Genomic DNA, 12,767 nt, shown 5'->3' with positions numbered 1-12,767 from the left:
TACCTGGGGATGGACGAACACAACAGTTACATATTATATGTATTTGATGTTATCTGTTGACACTGCAAAAATTTTAATAAAAATATTCCTTACAAAATAAACATTTTTAATGTAGACTTTAAGAAGGGAGTGAGGTACCAAAAGAAAAGGCTTGTGAAAATATTTATAATTGTTTCAGACCCCATAGTAAAATTATAAATACTACAGTGTAAGATGTTCTCACCCTGTAGGAGTAGAGACATCTCCTCGTTGGTGAAGACCTCTCCGCTCTCGGCCTGCACGTTCAGACACAGCAGTGTGGCAAACTTGAGGCCATCCTCCTCATACAAGCTCCTGTAGCAACACACAAACATACAGAGGTCAAAAAATAAAAAAATAAAAAAATGTTTTATTTAACAACGCACTCAACACATTTTATTTACGTTTATATGGTGTCAGACATATGGTTAAGGACCACACAGATATTGAGAGAGAAAACCCGCTGTCACCACTTCATAGTCTACTCTTTTCGATTAGCAGCAAGGGATCTTTTATATGCACCTCCTATAGACAGGATAGCACATACCACGGCCTTTGGTGTACCAGTCATGGTACACTGGCTTACAACAGTCAAATTAAGTTACTTCAAGTTAACAAAAGAAAGTTTTGTTTAAAGACACCACTAGAACACATTCATTTAACTATCGGCTATTGGATGTCAAACATTTGGTAATTCTGACACATAATCTTCAAAGGAAACCTAATACATTTTCCCATAAGTAGTGAAGGATCATTAAATACACATCTTCCCATAGACAGACAAGCAAATTCAATGGCCTTTGATATACCAGTCATGGGGCACTGGTTGACAGGGGCCTAGCTTCCATATACGCAGGTACGCAGCTGCGTACCACCTGAGATTACAAATAATTTTTTTTAATTAAAATATATGATGTAAATCTGTGTATGCGTATGCGTTTTATTCCATTGCCGAAAACGTCTGCATATCACATGAAAATCCCATGCTAGACCCCGGGTGGAGATAACAAAACCAAAAATCAATAGGTATTCTGAGGCTGGTTAACATTACGACCAAAGCACCACATGCAAGTGCTCTACCAACAGAGCTAGACCCAGCCACCTTACAAAGGGTTCCAGCCAGTATGCCACAACTGGTGTGACAAAGACTGTGGTATGTACTATCCTGTCTGTGGAATGATGCATATAAAAGATTCCTTGCTGCTAATTGAAAAGAGTAGCCCATGAAGTGGCGACAGCGAGTTTCCTCTCTCAATATCTGTGTGGTCCTTTACCATATGTCTGACGCCGATATAACCATAACTAAAATGTGTAGATTGTGTCGTTAAATAAAACATTTCCTTTCTTCCTTCCTTCCTTCCTTACAAAGGTCAAAGTCATTTACTAAACAGAAAGTTGTTTCCCTGTGCATTTTATTCTGCACTATGCAAATTTGCATTACTTAAAGAAAAACGTATCTCGAGTCCTCACATCATTTGATACTTCTGGTGTAGTCTTTAGAAAAACAAAAACCACTATATTCTTCCACAAGCAGGACTTTTCTAAAGACATGACAACACATACCACACCCTTTGATATATCAGTCATGGGGCACTAGTTGAGACTGAAAAATTCCAATCAGAATGAGAGAATGGGTTCAGAGGAGTGTTCTACTGAATGAGCTAGATCCCACCACTTGAATAGAAAGAGACAGAAATGAGAGAAAAGAAGGGTGGCAGTGACATTAAAAAAAGAGAAAAATAATAGTAAAATAATATTAAAGGGATTGTCCTGAGTTTGCAGCCATTGTAAGGTGTTTGTGATAACAGAGCCTTGTTGGCGACTACTATTTCATACTAAATACATTTTCTAGTTAAGAATACCAGTGTCTGTATATCAATGTTTGTAGCACTTAGTTTTTACTTTAGTTCGTAATATATATTTTTTCATACATACAAAATTATTGGGAGGTAAAATCTGGTCTGAGCAACTACAAGCATTAGGATAACAACAAACACCTTGTAAATACAGACACTGATATTTTAAATAAGAAAATGTATTTAATTTGTATGTTATGTCATCGAAAAGGCTCTACTGGTCGAAAACATTTTACAATGGCTGCAAACTCATGACTGTTCCTTTAATTTACGAAGGAAAAAGGAAATGTTTTATTTAACAACGCACTCAACACATTTTATTTATGGTTATGACATCAGACATATGGTTAAGGACCACACAGATACTGAGAGAGGAAACCCGCTGTCGCCACTTCATGGGCTACTCTTTTCGATTAGCAGCAAGGGATCTTTTATATGCACCATCCCATAGACAGGATAGCACATACCAAAGCCTTTGATGTACCAGTCGTGGTGCACTGGCTGGAGGGAGAAATAGCCCAATGGGCCCACTGATGGGGGTCAATCCCAAACGTTACGTCTAGTCCCCTGAATAGAAAGAGATAGAAATGAGAGAAATATATATAAAAATAGTAAACTAATATTAATTTACGACTTCTTACAGCCTGATTCTGTGGTAGACGAGACTGGTGAGGATGTCCATCAGCTGTTTGATCTTGTTCACCGACAGAGCCTTGTACTCGACTCCGTCCGACGGGAGAGACAACATCTCGGGCAGCTCCACGGGTGGGTACTCCACACTCTGGGACGACTCTACCAGCTTCTGGACAGCTTCTGTGCTCACAGACGAACCTGAAGAGAAAGGGTTTGTATCGGCCTCGGTGGTGTTGTGATTACGCCATTGGACATCAGGCTGATAGGTACTGGGTTTGCAGCCCAGTACCAGTTCCCACCCAGAGTAAGTTTTAACGACTTAATGGGCAAGACAACTACATGTATACCTTCTTCTCTCTCACTAGCCACTAACCCACTGTCCTGGACTAACAGCTCAGATAGTTGAGATGTGTGCCCAGGAGAGCGTGTTTGAACCTTAATTGGATATAAGCATGAAAATAAGTTGAAATGAAACGGAAATGAAATGGTTTGTAAAAACCTATAGTCTGTCCCATCCTCTTACAAAAAAGGTTTTTTCTGAATAATTTCAATTTTGTTTCACTTAGAAAGAAAAGTAAACATTTGCTGGAAATAATTAAAAAAAAATAATAATAATAAAAAATTGTGTCCAATTTAGAAAACAATTGGCTCAGAAAAAAATAACTTGTAGTAAATTCCACAGCATGACAAAAAGACGTTCCCTGCAGAATGGACTACAAAAATGTATTGAATGATAATGAACACTCCCCACATAATGTGAAGATATTCCCAGTTTATGAAGATCTCAACACTTTCAGTGCTTACTGACACACCTTTATAGAAAGGAAAAATTGGATTTTTAAAAACTATAAAAAGTACAAAAGTACCCATAGAATTGGAAGATATTACACAATGTTTAAGCTTTTTTTAGTCCTGCATAGCTATTTTTGTTAAACTAGAAATATATGAAAGGACTATAAATACCCCAACAAAAATTAAAATGGGCTCATTACACCCTAATCATGCAACAAGATTAGTTTTAAAAATACATTTTGCGAATACCTTCTGTTAACCTGTCAGGTTGGGTCGAATCTGTTCTTTCCTTTTCTGTCTGACCAGCTGTAATGCCTTCTGATGTAACACCAGAATCTTTCGGTGCTGAAATATAAATATGATCAAACACATTAAACCCTTAGATGTAAAAACAGAACAAAAAATCTGTTTTTCTTTCAACTTTATCACCTTTCAAAAAATAAAGACAACACTGCAGCAGAGTAACATGGGTGAACAGGGATTTTGTTGTGGCACTGTTATATGTAGATGAAAGAGCAGAGCAATACTCAAGTGTTTTATTTAAAGTTAGATACACGTTGAACTTTGTTTAAACAATATTTGTTTTATGCAGTTTTGGAATCACTTTGAACTTTGACCTAGTCAGATGCTACCTGTAGTCTAAGTTTAGAGTAAGTAGGGTTTCTTTTGGATTTTTATCCCTTTCCTTTCTCTCCTTTGAATTCCATCTCATTTTTTCCCCATCTGGCAGATCCTCCTATCTTTCAACTTCTTTCACTGTCCACTTCAACATCCCAGTCCTTGTCTCTACAACTGCAACATGTGCTTGTCTCTTATGGCTATCTGTGCCAGACACCTGCCCATTTCCCATTAGCTTTTAGCTGTGGGTCTAGCCTGACCACTTCGGGGAGTGTTCAATGGTTACACTGCCATTGTTAAGACGCACCTGTAACCACCTACTATGCTACCCTACTACCGGCGGTCGTTTGTACCGTGGGTCAGACCAGCTTCATTAGCAGTAGAGGATGTGGAAGTATTATGATGTTAAACTTAAATACATGGTTCACCTGATTCATCTTGTTTGTCTGTGGCCGTCTTGTCTGTGTCAGACACGTGAGATGAATCACTGCCGACCCTCGGACGTTTGTCTGTGTCTGTGCTATCGTCAGCCTCAAATCCCTGGAAATAGGAACGTTTTATGATATTGAAGCACAATGGTGGAACTGGCCTGGTGCTTGTAAAACTTTAAGAGACTCTAATAAGAGTCTGAGACAGTAATGTCATGACAACGCCATATAAATGGTATGCGTGTGACGTCATTAAAGATTGAGTCTGGACTCTTTAATAGTTTTGTAAGCACGGGCCCAGAATTAAAATATTTAATGTTTCGTTGATGACACTTCAGCTTATTTATATCACAGAGCTAAACTGGTGTGTAAATCCTACTGGACACAAGAGCACTCAGCTGAGCAAAAAGCTTATGTGAGACGTTCTGCTCAGCTGACCAACAGTTCTCATGTGCAACTGATTTTGCTGGATTTTTTGCCTCGCTTGGTCATAAAGAAAATATCTACAATACTTGATAGTTCTGGCTTCACCTGGCAAACCTCTCACCATGTGAAGGCAACGAGAGCTATTAGCTGAGCTGAATTCACCAGTTGACCAACAGAAACACAAAAACTGCAACAGAGTGACATTTAGGCTAATAATATACATGTCCTGGAAAAAATGTATTGAAACGGGTCCACTGGGATCATAATCGACCCCAACCCCTAAGGTCCAGACCAATTTATGCCCCTCCAGTACATTACAGATATTTTCACATTTTTAACATCTAGACATAAACAGAGAACTAACATCGTCAGTGGTGGTAATATTCGACCCCACCCCACAAGGTCCAGATCACGTAACACCCCTGCAGTACAATCCAGATATTTTCAAACTTTAACATCTAGACATGAACAGAGAACTAACATCGTCAGCGTCGGTATCTTTGCCAAAACCCTCTGGAAGAGCTCCCCCCACGGACTCATCAAACAGTTCAAGAAAGTAGGTCAATGTGAACTTGTATTCATTGTGAATCGTTGTCAGACTCCTCAGTATGGAAAACAACATGGCAGCCCGGCGGGCAAGGGGAAACAACTCATCCCTCAACAATTCCAGATCATCCAACAGATTCTGTGTGTCATCCAGTTTTTTGGCAAGCTGAAAGAAGAAATGTAACTGCTCTGAAATCATTATTGCTTTGGAAATATTAACAATACATATATAACCAATAAAACAAACTATTATTGCTAAACTGGTGGACTTTTGTGGTATTTATTAACCTTCTGACTACTGCAGGCGAGATATCTCACCCGACATCACGCCAGTCGACAAACTGTACATTGTATACAGTGCATTCCCCAATTCATATTTCCCGCCATTTTGCATACGACACTCACTGAAGTGATTTAGTAACAGGAAATGGAAGACAAGTCAGCTTCCTGTTTCTTTAGAATGTTTTTTCAATGGATCATACCTTGGAATTTTGAGTTGAAAAACTGGTTTTCGGTGAGTATTTTCGCTTAACAACAATCGTGGCACATCGCAGTAATTTTCAGGGATCAATAGCTGATTGTGACAGCTAATTCGATAATAAATCTGATCATTTTACCAACAATGAAAACCACCAAATATTCGGATATGAATCGTAGTTCTTTTTTTTTCAAAATTCTGGTCAGAATACCACTGTTATCGGGAATAATGGACATAAATACTGGACAGCTGGCCACAAATGCCTGTAAGTAAACGCAACTTTTTATATTTTTTTGCCTAATTTTAATCAATATCAACCGATCTAAAATATCATAAAAATTAGAAAAATCCACGAAAATAATACTTACCGATTCAAATAAGAACTTTATTTTATGTATTTATAAAACATTTAAGTGAATATATATGAGTAAAAATTATAAACTTGTACCCAATCAATGTGGGTTTTGTAAAAAATTAATCCAGTAGTCTAAAGGTTAAGAAAAGTATTAAATATGAAATCGTGATACTGATGACATTTACAAAACTTTTGACCAGTTTTTTTGTTTTCATTTTGATATTGCGGTCACAACTTAAATACGACCACCAGTTAAAAACATACACTGAATATGTTCGATTATTATTCTACCATGTTCTACAGTTCACAGAATCACAATAGATAACTCCTGTGAATGTTGACAGCATGTTTACCAAGTGCAGTTGAAAGTGGGTCTTTACATTAGTATTGCTTGCCTGACTCCAGTTGAAAATTAGTTATTATGTTAGTATTGCATATCTCGCCTACAGTCAAAATTGAGTTATTACGTTAGTACTGCATGTCTCGACTAGAGTGAAGAGAGGGAGGAAAAGAGTTAAGAATGGCAGCAAACTGAGAACAATGATATGTTTAAATAAATAAAACTTACCTCGACTTTGGCATCTGTGAGATCGGTGACAAACTGTAGCGTCTTGGCGTCAGACAGCGACACCTCATGTCCCTTCAACAACACGAGATCCTTGACCGTGTCTGAGAGGTGATAGAGCGCGTCCTTCATCAGCTGCATGTTGCTTAGGGCCATCATGCGCTCCTTGTATAGCTCGGGCCGGATGCGCGCGAACGCCCGGGTCAGCAGGTCCTCGGTCAGGGTATCGAACGACACGCCGTAGTTTATCAGCGTCGTCGTCGACGCAATCTCAGGGTTGAATTTCGGCGACGTGAGAGGGGTTGACAGGTAGAAGCGGAAGTCGGCGTGACACAGAGTTCGTCTGCCACAGAACATGATCATTCTCGACTCTGAAATGAAGGGGAAAAACTGGAATGTTTGTTGAATAATATTTACGCACAATTAACAGTATGGCTACCTGGTGTCTAGGGAGATGGATTTAGCTCAGTCAGTAGAGTGTTCGCCTGAGATGTTTTGGTCATAGGATTGAAACCCCTCAGTGGACGCATTCTCTGATTGGGTTTCCCCTATCTCAACCAGTGTCCCATGACTGGTATATCAAAGGCCATGGTAATTAATATAAAAAGGACTGTTTGTTTAACAATATTCAACACATTTAACAGTATGGCTACTTGGTGTCATGGAGAGGGATTATGGTCAGTCAGTAGAGTGCTCATCTAAAGTGCTTGGGTTCACGGATAATTGGCAAATTTTATTTTAATACGGTGAAATAATGTTTGGTAATAATTGACATTTTGTTAAAAAATAGCCAAGTTTCTGCAATTTTTGGAGTTTAATGGATAATTTGGTGAAATGTTCTGATTACCCAGAGCTACAACTTGTAGCCCTGGGGTTGTAGGATTGAATGAACCCTCTCAGTGGACACATTCTCTGATTGGGTTTTTCCCATCCCAACCAGTGCCCCACGACTGGTATACCAAAGGCTGTGGTATGTGCAGTCTTGTCTGTGGGAAACATCCCTTGCTATTAATAGAAAAAGGAATGTTTGTTTAACAATATTTCAGCACATTTAACAGTATGGGTACTTGGCATCTACAGAGGACAGAATTTAGTCAAGTCGATAGAGTAAATGCTTGAGGTCCTTGGATTATAGGATCAAACCTCATCGGCAGAATTTGTGTATTTTTTTACACCCCAGTCAGTGCCCCACAACTGGTATGTGCTGTCAAGTCTGTGGGAAAGTGCATATAAAAGATCCCTTGCCACTAATGAACCCATGTAGCTGGTGAACATTATAGGCACATTTGACAGCTTATTTAATTGCATCATGAAAAAAATGCAATAATGCATTAAAATATTTGCAAGTTTGTTGTTGTTGAATGTACAATGTTTCCAATATCTAGCACTTAACGTTTGTGTAAAATGGACTTCTCACTGAACTAAACACTAAGATAGTTCAAAAATTAAAATCCAAAATATAACATGCATTAAGATGGATATACACACATATATTTGCAAGAAACTGAGCTGACATCACAGCCACCATCATTGAACGCAATACCTATATTCCGTCTTTTGACTTCATCAAGGCAAGACAACAGTAACTACCCACCTTCATCTTCATCCTAATCCAAAATATAATATGCATTAAGATGGATGTACATATATATATTTGCAAGAAACTGAGCTGACATCACAGCCACCATCATTAAAACGCAATACCTATATTCCGTCTTTTGACTTCATCAAGGCAAGACAACAATAACTAGCCACCTTCATCTTCGTCTTAATCCAAAATATAATATGCATTAAGATGGATGTGCACACATATATTTGCGAGAAACTGAGCTGACATCACAGCCACCATCAAGGCAAGACAACAGTAACTACCCACCTTCATCTTCGTCCTTCTCATTGGCCATGTTCCTGTGATGCATCAGTGGCATGATGATGTTGTCCATGTGCTCCTGACAGTTACGCAGCAGAACGGGCTTCCCACGCGTGATGGCTTTCTCTAGCGTCACCATCACTTGAGGATCAGTCCTACACAAACAGTCAAATCAGACATCACACCGTTTATTCGGTATACTATGACAAAAACGTTTAGCAAGTTTATAGATGTGCTTCAATAAAAGAAAAGTCATGATTACTAAAGTGCAATCAGACACTGGATTTAAATGATGCATCATTTGTCAGTTTAAATGACATGAGATTTTCAGTACAAAATGAAATGTGTACCGTAACCATTATGTCATTGAGTGTAGCTTATTTTTAAAGTATAAAGCACTAGAACCAAATTGCTAAACTGTTTTGTCTTAATATACATGTACATGTATGTATAAATATTATATATTTCGAGTTTGTAACAACTTTGTAACAACTATACAGGGTGATTAATTCACTGAAGTGATATAATTAATGTGAATGGTTGATTAATTTGTCGTAATGAATGTGCTTGGTTAATTAGTGAATGCAACCAATAATGTAAGAACTAGAGTGACCACTAGTTGCTTGTTATAATTAATGTGCTTGGTTGATTAATCTGTCATAACAAATGTGACTGGTTGATTAGTTATAATGTGATTGGCTGGTGAACTTTTTCTAGAATACACTAAAATCAACCGGTCATTCAATACTTTCACTAATGGTCCAACCATGTCCGTTTTTGTTAATAGGCAGTATACACAGTTTACGATTGGATGGATGGGCTGGGTGGAGTGTGTGGGTGTTTGGGTGGGTGGGTGGAAGTAAGGAAGGAAGGAAGGAAATGGATGGAAATGGATGAGAAGGAAGGAAGGAAGGAAGGAAGGAAGGAAGCATAGGTGGGTTAAAGGATGGATGGATGTAGAGAGGGATTGGTGGATGGATGAATGGATGGATGGATGGATGGATGAATCGATGGATGAATTGATGGATGGACGGATGGACGGATGGACGGATGGATGGATAGTTGAGTGGAAATTTGAGTTGAAATAATCCTTATCATTATGCACATGTAGTTGCAGAGTAAAACCACAAAATTAGAAAAACAATTCCTTCCCATGTTACCTACCATCTGATGATGACGACGTTGTCACAACCAACAGCAGGCAAACACAGATGTTATTTGTAAAAGAAGAGAAACACTCAACACGTTAGTCTCACAATTCAAACATTAGTTAAACCAAACTCAGTTAAATATTTTCATTGCAGTAACCCGTTCTCTGAACAGTTTTTCAAATCTTGTTTTCAATATTTAAAACAAAAAATTGCAGTGATTTTTGTAAGTAGGTCCAGTTATAGCAAACAGAATTTTGCTCATGATAGCTTGGTAAATTACAAAAAGAGCATCATTCTGCTAGTGAGGTAGTGAATAAAAAGTGCTATGTGATGCTCATTACTTAAATTATGTCAAAAACTCTTTATATTTATATATGACTGTGAATTGTGAGGTGTCAGATGTGGAATAAAGAATTAGTGTGTGCAATCATAGTCTGATAATCATAAAATAAAATAAAACATTAAAATTGATCAATGAAAGATGTCTATGATCGCAAGATGTCTATATTATTTAAGCTGGTTACTGTTCTTTATTTACAGCTTCTGGATATAAAGTGAGGAAGGTACTGGTGAGTGTATTGCAGCCTTAGGTGTATACGCATGTGTATGCCACACCCAAAAAATTTAACATTAAACTTTTCCGGGGATTTTTGTGAGTTGTTTTTTCTTATTCTTCTGCTTTTTGGTCAATTTGAAATTAAAATTATTCTGATTTTGTTTTTTATTACATCTATTGCACAAGTGTGTATGCTGCAGTTAGAACCATGTGTGTGCATTGTCATCAAGTCTTTCTAATTAGAGTTATCACCAATAAACAAACAATTAGCTTTTTTAATGAGTGCAGTATTAAATCACACAAAACTCACACCATACCATTACATTAAAATGCATAAGTTTCTGTAACACATTAAAGACAACTGATCATTTGAATCTGACATGAAATAATCTGTCATTTATTTGCCCTTATGTCACATAATAAAAAACGTGAGAAACTTTTGGCTTACACAAAACTGCATTATCAGGTATTTTACAAACATCTTAAATTTCTTGAATTGAAATTTTAATTGCTTAGATATGTAGTAAAGCAAATAAAATTACATCAAAAACTAATGATACATTTTCTTTAAAAAAATACTGAAACAAACATTTCAATAGTATTAACTTAAAAGGTATATTATTTAAAAACATTACAATTTAGAAAAATATATATATATAATTGCATATAAAATTATATCTGATTATATATTTTACAAACCAAATGCAAATCATTGTTAATTAGAGTTATGGCTTGAAAAGCTCAAACATTTGAGTGTGTTTCCTACCTCGAGTCCATGTCAAGGGAGATAAGCTTTCTCTTGTTCAGCAGTTTGTTGAGACGGCCCAGCCAAAATGAACCTTCTCCATTGGGGTCAATCATCATTGGAGGTCGTTGCCATGAGCAACACAATATAGCAGCATTCTCAATCTGACCAGGTCCAAAATCTGTTAAAAATATTTAAAATATTAAAAGTAAATTAATTTTTTTTAAAACATTTTGCGAGTATTGCTGAAGCTACAGGGTCCAACAAATTTCCATATCTCCAAAGTTCAAGGGCCATAACTCTTCCAAAATTGGGTATATTGCTTTTCACAATACATGATAAAACTATACACAAAATTTCAGCTCAATATCTTGAGGCATTGCGAAAAAAAAGTCTGTAAAACGCATTTTTGAATCTTCTAAGTTCAAGGGACATAATTCTGTGAAAAATGGATAAATTGCCATGAAAGTCAGTGTATGATAAAGCAAACACAAAATTTCATCTCATAAGTGGGACAGACACACAGACAGACAGGACAGAGATGAATCCTACAGTCCTCTCTGGTTGGATTAATAATAATTTAACAAGCTGAAAAAACACAACTGAAGAAAACTACTTTTTTATGCTTTATTTCTAAAATCCACCAAGTCTGAGCTACATTCAAAGTTTATAAGCAGGCCTAGTTTCAAACTCATTATTTTCTTCTCTTTTTGTTTAAGGATGGAGGGATGTAGTTTAATAAAGGAAGATGGACATAAATAACAAACCCTTGAGGAAAACCGCTAATACCACAAGAAAAACTGACCATGTATTTCTTAAAATCATTGCCATGTGCGATAGTCACACAATATATAGTAAAGTAATTTGACAGACATAAAGAGTTTAAACTCAAACACAGACTACAGATTTAAAGTACTAGCAATTACAGAAAAGCAATCTCACCTTTCCGTATCCAGTCATTGAGTGTTTTCTCTCCTATCAGCAGTTTGACGAGACTGCGGACATATTTGTTGTACTGTGATGTTGTCAGTAGCGGCGCCTGACTCTCCGTCATCAGACTTCCCACGTCATCATCGTCACCATTGCCGTCGATGTGTCCCAGCAGTCTGCCAGTGCTCTGTTCCTCTAAGTCATCGGTGAGCTCTGAAAAACAGACATGTCATTACTGTTGTTTTTCCACTATGCGTTTCCACTTATGGAAATGTGCTTTTTCATATATTTTTTACAAATGGTTTCAGCAGTTCCCATATAAGCTAAGGTTATTAAAGTGTAGTTTTCAACAAAGCAAACATAGCTTGTATAATAGTGAAGAAATTTATTATTTGTATAAGAGAAGGATAAATTATATGGTGCATACTAGATGATCACATCAAGACTGTTTTCAGCTTCTATCGATAAACATTAAGACAACCAAAAGCTCACTGGATGGACAAAAAGAAAAAAAGAAAAAAAGAAAGAAAAGAAAAGATAGAAAGGAAGGAAGGAAGGAAGGAAGGAAGAATGAAAAGAAAGGAAAGAAAGAAATGTGTATTTATCAGTGCCCTCAACACATTTTTATTCACAGTTATATATATCATTGGACATATGGTTGAGGACCACACAGATGAGAGATGAAACCCACTGCTGCCACTCCATGAGCTACTCTTTTCAATTAGCAGCAAGACTTATAAATATAAATCAAACGAGCAGGAAATTCAGTGTTTACCAGATGTAACATTCTGAGAGGACAA

The 12,767-nt window shown here is 37.1% G+C and overlaps 1 protein-coding gene across 1 annotated transcript in view; it reads right to left on the bottom strand.

Moving 5' to 3' along the window:
- LOC121386037 (dynein beta chain, flagellar outer arm-like) overlaps positions 1-12,767 on the bottom strand; it is a 152,912-nt gene that overhangs the window by 27,831 nt on the left and 112,314 nt on the right. The window contains 10 exon segments of the mRNA XM_041516835.1: positions 224-333; positions 2,516-2,705; positions 3,549-3,644; positions 4,346-4,457; positions 5,253-5,483; positions 6,719-7,086; positions 8,592-8,740; positions 9,750-9,752; positions 11,059-11,218; positions 11,980-12,180. Of these exon segments, the coding sequence (XP_041372769.1) occupies positions 224-333; positions 2,516-2,705; positions 3,549-3,644; positions 4,346-4,457; positions 5,253-5,483; positions 6,719-7,086; positions 8,592-8,740; positions 9,750-9,752; positions 11,059-11,218; positions 11,980-12,180 (1,620 nt within the window).

This window comes from Gigantopelta aegis, chromosome 12 (assembly GCF_016097555.1).
Source record: "Gigantopelta aegis isolate Gae_Host chromosome 12, Gae_host_genome, whole genome shotgun sequence".
In the NCBI taxonomy this organism is placed as follows: domain Eukaryota; kingdom Metazoa; phylum Mollusca; class Gastropoda; order Neomphalida; family Peltospiridae; genus Gigantopelta; species Gigantopelta aegis.
This window is presented reverse-complemented; position numbering and strand designations above follow the sequence as displayed.